The sequence below is a fragment of the Coturnix japonica genome, chromosome 20 (assembly GCF_001577835.2).
Source record: "Coturnix japonica isolate 7356 chromosome 20, Coturnix japonica 2.1, whole genome shotgun sequence".
NCBI lineage: Eukaryota > Metazoa > Chordata > Aves > Galliformes > Phasianidae > Coturnix > Coturnix japonica.
This window is the reverse complement of record NC_029535.1, coordinates 12,132,298-12,139,052: the sequence shown is the minus strand read 5'-3', so window position 1 is coordinate 12,139,052 and position 6,755 is coordinate 12,132,298. Positions and strand designations below refer to the sequence as shown.

General features: G+C 41.2%; 1 protein-coding gene across 7 annotated transcripts in view; it reads right to left on the bottom strand.

The window, feature by feature from the left end:
- Positions 1-967: 967 nt before the first annotated feature.
- The window catches only part of RIPOR3 (RIPOR family member 3), a 43,401-nt gene continuing 37,613 nt past the window's right edge, over positions 968-6,755 (bottom strand). For all 7 annotated transcript variants that reach the window (XM_015881764.2, XM_015881762.2, XM_015881766.2 and 4 more), the window contains 7 exons: positions 6,297-6,405; positions 5,379-5,540; positions 5,074-5,232; positions 3,849-4,051; positions 3,520-3,603; positions 2,565-2,655; positions 968-1,943 (listed from right to left, as the gene is read on the bottom strand). In XM_015881764.2, the coding sequence (XP_015737250.1) occupies positions 1,843-1,943; positions 2,565-2,655; positions 3,520-3,603; positions 3,849-4,051; positions 5,074-5,232; positions 5,379-5,540; positions 6,297-6,405 (909 nt within the window). In that variant the 3' untranslated portion in view covers positions 968-1,842. The remainder of the gene's footprint in view (positions 1,944-2,564; positions 2,656-3,519; positions 3,604-3,848; positions 4,052-5,073; positions 5,233-5,378; positions 5,541-6,296; positions 6,406-6,755) is intronic.

Genomic DNA, 6,755 nt, shown 5'->3' with positions numbered 1-6,755 from the left:
CCTGAGTCCCATCGCTGTGTGTTTCCTCACTGCCGGAGCCTGCTCTGAATTACCTGCAGATCTGCACTGAACAACGTCTGTTTCTCTTCCTGGAAAGGGTTTGACGTGTTACTGTCAGAGCTCCAGGAAGAGGAGTTGCCCTGTTCTGTTCTGTGCCTCTCCCTGCCATGTTTATCCTCCCATCCCAAGTCATTCGTTTTAAGCAGTTAACACTGAAGTATGTTGGGTGAGTAATTGCTGTGATGTACACAACATAGTGACTCCGTCACAAGTTTGTGAAGAGTTTCTGCTGCCTTAGGCAGGGAAGGACTACAGGATCACAGCACTGCCGCGCTGTTTGAACTAAAGTCATTTTGTTTAGGTTTTGAAGGAAGCTACAACCGGAGAAGTGCTCGAGAAGAGCATTTTCAGTAGTTCCACAACGCGGCGCTGAAGCAGCCGTGGCTGCGCTGTGCTCTCAGAGCCCGCACACACCTCACCACTCACCACCCGGCTCCGGCTCCGGCTCCGCACAGCACCCTGCCAGCAAAGGGAAGAGCGGGCGGCAGCTGCCGGGGCAGCAGGGAACTTACCGAGGCAGAGAACACCTGTCCTGTACTTGTAAATACATCTATAAATGAAAAGCAGAGTTACATACATTAAAAGGAGAGTTACAAAACCTATGAGCAGCCACCTCTAAGTGTGGTTAAAGTTTGTTATGGAACAGCGCGACCTGAACATCGCAGTTCAGAGCTCACGAGTAAAGAGCTGCAGGGTTTCAGGATGCCCCGCGTTCCAAGGGCAATACTGACAGCACAGCAGCTGCCCAGCCTGCCTGCACTGTACAAGCCTGAATGTGGCAGAACGGATAGGATGTAAGTGGGTGACGTACTTACTGGACACACACCCTGACTTGGTACACAGAACCGCCGTTCTTTGCACCTTCCCCATCATTCTGTCCATATACCCACGTTAAGGACATGCAGGATTTGTCTCAAAAGTTTTATTAGAAGTCCAGAAAGTATAAAATCCAACAAATAAATACTGAATAGAAAAAGTGTTATATATAAAATATTTACACACACACCTTTTCAAGTGTTTCACCTGAAGCCATGGTTCACATCATGGTTACCCTCCCCTTACATGAAGCGGGGGGTAAGGAGCCTGGCAGTGACACATGATTATACAAATATTGACCTATGACTAAAAGAATAAAATGCTTTTTTGCCCTAAAAAACTTACACAGCTCTGCCCGCATGGCAGTCTGATTTGTACATGGCTAATACGATAAATAACTTCCCTTGTAAACTGCAGAGGATTTACACTATTTGTCCTTGCCCATCTTTGCTCAAACCTGTCCTAAGTTGCACTGATACAAAAAATAAAAACGAAAAGAAAACAGCTTTTGAAACAAGGCACTGCTCCTTCTGCAGCAGCACCACATTAGAAAGAAAAGAAACCATCAAGCAATGCTGCCAGATTTTCTTACTCACAGGGCAGCTGATGGAAACAATCAGTTGTCAGCAAGGTTCTAGATGGACTCTTGGATCACCGCTGTGAGATGAAGGCTTCACTCATACTGCAGCCTGGTTTGACATTCTTACAGACCCCAGTTTGTTTTTTTCTTCAGCATTTCAGATTATCAATGCTGAAAGTGGGGAAAAAAAAATGTAGATTCCAGTCTATTTGATTTAGATTCCGATTACAAACTGCATCCACTTTGGAAACAAAACTACTGTCAGTAGGCAGCATGTACACAGCAGGGTGTAAGTAAAGAAAATGCTGATAAACAACAAAACTAAACCCTGGGGTACCCACAAGTGGCTGTGAGGACAGTATGACTTATCTCCTTATGCTCCACTACTAAAATACTGTGATCTCAATTTCAGCCTCCTGCTGCACAGCGTCCCTTAATTCACAGCAAATCCTGTCCATTTTCTCAAAGGCTTGTCGTCCCTTTTCACCTATGGAGAAAGAAAATACATCTCACACTGAGGAAAAGAAAGCAGTTAGAACTAACCTGACAAAAGCAATAGTGAGAAATACTTCTGTTGCGACTTCGTACAGAACTAGTAAGAACAAAGAGTAGTGACAAATCTCCACAAAGCAGCAGTGCTCCAAACCCTGCTACAAGTCTCCAAGAGAAAACTTCATTTAAAAAATAATCAGGCCCTCTGTAAACATTTCCATATGATTAACAGCATGGAGTATCACGATTGGAAAATGTGTTCTGTAATGCATGCGACTCTTAGTATTTCTGTGAATTCATTCTGGAGATCCCCAGAACTGAGCGTGACTTTAAGTATTTTCAGGAAGAGCAGAGCAGGGAAATTACAACCTTATCCTACAATAGTCTTGGTTGGGTTCTACAAACAGCAATAGAAGCCTTTGGTCATTATCGGTGGCACAAAGTTGGTTATTGTATGTGTCCCCTTAATGGTATGAAACAGTCATTCATGAAACATTTTGAGAGTCTAGAATGTGTTCAGGCTGTACAACACAAGCAGAGCTTCAGACCTGTTCTGGCTTTGCACTGCTTCACACTATTTTTTGGAATCTGCATTTTAAGTTGCATGAAGACTCACCAAAGGACAGCGTTGCTTCCCTGGCTGCATTCCTTACATCCTCTGTTTCAGACTGGCACAGGTGGGCAACCTGCTCAATACTCTCTATGCCCTATTTGAGAAAAATGCAACAGTAGCCTTTCATCAAACTTTCTGATGAACTTTTCAAAGTAAACACATGCAAACTAACTCCCATTTCTTCTTGTGTCTGACTGTGATCTTTCTTTTCTCCCCAAAGGTATTGGCTTGCACTTAATTTTTCTGAGCATTATATCACTTTTGTTTTATCCTTTCTCTCCTGTTTTAAGACATAAAAAAGTGTTTAAACTCTGGTCCCCAGTACACTGCTACAGTACTGTTAGATTAGCATAAAACAATCGGGACCATCTCTGAAAAGCTGTGCCATGGCAACACTTGCTTAGCAGATCTGACTTGGAGAGTAAGACTTGCTTGTCAGGCCTATCTTATGGCTATGTTTGTAGAAACTACTATCTGTAATCCTTTGTGTGCAAATTTATTACAGACTTGTGGCTGTTAGGTAGATTTAAATCTATTCAGACAATTGCTTATAGTAGCAATACAAACACTGTTTTTATTTTCTGACTATTGTCAGCTATTACTAAAATAAGATTAACTGATTTAACTTCTACAGTTAAAGAGTAAGAACTGACTCCATACATAAGCAACTCCACTGCTCATTCTCCCTCATACCAGATGTCCTCAGTCACGCACTATCTGCTGTGGTAATGCTGGAGAAACTAGAAAGCTCCTTTCTACCAGTTTACCATGCCTGTCAGATTAAACTGAGACACCCCTTCTACCTGCTGCTTTTTAACAACAGCAGTTAAATTTTGGAACTCCGGAAGGTAAAGAATTCATTAATTCCAGACAAAAGGATGATGAAAAAGTAACCCTACCAGATTCAAAAGCAATTTGCCAGACACAGCAAGATACAAGTAGAGCTATAAATACTTACTCTGAGATTTTTAAGGGCCAAACACGCAGCTTGCTGAAGTCTTGCATCGCTGCCAACTAAAACATCAGTGTAAAAAAGGAGAGCCTGAAAGACAAAAGAAAAGTTTCATACCTTTCAGTATAGTCAAGAACTCAAATTCAGACTGCCATCAGCTTTGTTTTATCTATGTGAAACTGAATAAAGGGTACAGACAAAATCACCTGAGCATTGACGTGGTTTCAGTTCAGATTAATGAAGTGCACAAAGGGTAACAGTACTGTTTTAAGACAAAACAAATAACATGCACTTCAGCGCCTAATTAGAAAAGCTGAGAAGAAGTAAGTTTTAACCTTTTCCCTGAAGTTCTTGTTTGCTGCTGCACGGGACAGGCAGGACGTGGCTGCTCTGCTGACGCGGTGGTTGTCATCAAGCTGTAAAATTCCAAGAAGCCGCAAAGACTGCGGCAGGGGCTGGAGCCGATTCAGACGCTTCCCTTTCAATTTTTTAAGGGTCTTTAGCCGTCCAGGGCACTGCAGCTCTTCAATTAGCATCACTGCATGTGAAAGGACTTAACATCACCACATGGTAAAAGAAGACATTTCCACAACAAGACTAACTCCTCTCTAATTCTGCCTCCTTCAGCCACCTGAAGCTGTTCACATGGTTAATGAGCACGCTAAGTAAGGCAGAGAGCAAACCAGGATGACTGCCCCTTTGACAATCCTGTCTTCTTTCCCTCTCATTGTTCCATGGAGCAGTGACTACCATTTCACAGTTCTAGCTCACAGCACGCAACAAAGCCCTGCTCCTTAACAGACCCAGGTGCACTGGGTACAACATGCAGTGCAAGACATCTCTGCACCTCTGGACATCACAACCTCCGGAATATTCCTAAAATAAGGATGAGGCAATCGAGCATTTTACTTCTTTTAAGCAGTTCAGAAAGCTCTAGCTGCATTAGTTGATGAGAAAAACATGCTTCTCTTCAGAAAAAAATGAGACGCCAGATTGCAATTTGAATTTGAAGAATATTACAGATCTTTTTTACTCCTGATGCACAAGTCCTCAGTCTCCTAACAGATAAATCATTTCCATCAAAATAAGATTAAAGATGCTGCCAGATCAGGATCATTTTGAAAATAATTTTCTAACACAAAGTTCCATTGCCTTCATGCTGGACTATGTTCAACAAGACACTGGCTGCCTCTGCAAACTCATGTGTTAGTAACCTGTGAAATGTTACAGCTATTATATGTGTCATTGCTGCAGATGCAGTCACACAAAGCTACAGGCAGTTACCCAGTCCTAAAATCTAGATGTAGATTGTTGCTGAATCAGTTTCTGTTTAAATTTCAGTATATCTCAGAACCCTCCCCCCTTTTTTTTTTGACAGTTAAGATGAACTTTCACACAGTTTTGTTTCTACCTGGTCAGATGTCAAGCAACTCTGTCCTATTTGTGCTAAAATTGCATGGTCATAAGAGGAATTAAAACAAATTGCCAGTGCAATGCTGGGCTGTTCTCTGCTCTCAAAGTTGATCTGCACCAGTAACCTGTGCCAAGTGCCATCATTACCTTCTTTAGCAAGTCTTCCTACATGTTTCTCCAGGCTGGTAACCTGGTGTTTCTCCAGGTAGCTATAAAATTGGAATAAAGTAACTGGTTCTGTTTGGAGATACACAGAAGGCAGCAAGCCATCGCAGGTGACGATCTGCTCTAGCAATCTTTGTAGAACTGAAAGTAACAGAAAAGAACAAATGAATAAAGGAAATGCTGTAGAGCTGCCAAAACAAGATGTTCTTTAAAGGCGTAAGGATAATTTTCATTCTTGTGGTCAAATTCAACTGAAATGGCCTGTGGCTCAAGGAACAGAGCAGTACCTGTTTCTAATTGGCCAGGGTACTTTTCCTTCATCTTGAGCGCCAACATGTACTTCAGTACTTGACAGAATCTTTCTGCTGAAGCAAACAGGATACCGCCAGGGTCTGCAACATCACTCCAGATTTTTAGATAGTGCTTCTTCTTTTTACTCTTCTGAATAACTGAAAAATCATATTTTAGGAAATTAGTGAGCATTAGCAGGTTTTGAATTTTACATGAGAAATTAGGCACCAGATGGCATATCTAGATACCTATTTGCATAAACTGAATTTGCATCATATAGACAGCTTTGTTCAAAGCAGGAGGTTTGCTGCCAGTATTTTAATGTCTGTGAGCACCCATTTCAGCAAGCTTGGCCTGCAGCCTCAAATTGTCATTAGGAGACCTGAATGAGATGCCTTATAGCAAAGCTCTACGGCCCTTCGGATCATCACTCATTTCTCCCTATCATCAGAGTCAAGTTTCCAAAATTGCTGCTCTTTGACTGCTAATTCCACTGTCTGCCACACATCCCTGTTTCTAAGACACACCTCACTGTTCAGTTATTTCATGAGCCAGACTTTTTTTTAAAAAATATAATTATACAAAATACATATATATACACATATGTGTATTTTTATATGCACATATACATACATATACACATATATATGTATATACAAATACATATACATTTACATAATTATACAAAATTATACAATTTTTTTTGTTTCCTTACAAAAGGAAAACAAATCATGACACTTGTTTTCTCAAATAAAAAATAAAAATAAAAAATGAGAAATTATCTATAAGAGCTTTTTAAATTCTGTGAATATCTGTAAAGAATTTAAAATGAAACTCTGACACATCTGCGAAAGCTCAATTTCTCCCTGAACCTCTCACACACCGGTACGCCCTGGCAATACGCATTTACTCACTTTCTTCAACAGACATATCCAAGACATCCCCCAGGACTCGCAACTGCTCTGACACTTCTTCCAAAACATTTTCTTGGATAATCTGGGCTACATTTGGTGACCTCAGTTTCTGAAATGCAACATGCTAATGTCAGTGGTTGAAAAAAAAGGCAGCATCAAGCTCAAGATGAATGAGTGTTTCATAGAAGCACATATCAAAAGTCTTGGAGAAAACACCAGATTCTCTCCAATGGTCTCTTCTCTCATCACACCATGGCCTTGCTTCTGAGCGCAAAGCTGCAGAGCAGAACAACATTAAGTGACATTCTACTGGAAAAGGCTGTCCAGTATCTGAAATTCACATCTGCCTCATCCACCAATAACTGTGAAGCAGATCAGTACTAACAGTTACACTGTACTCTGCAGGCCATGCAAAGCACAGGACAAAATTGTGCTTTGAGCACTGTATCTGAATTAGTT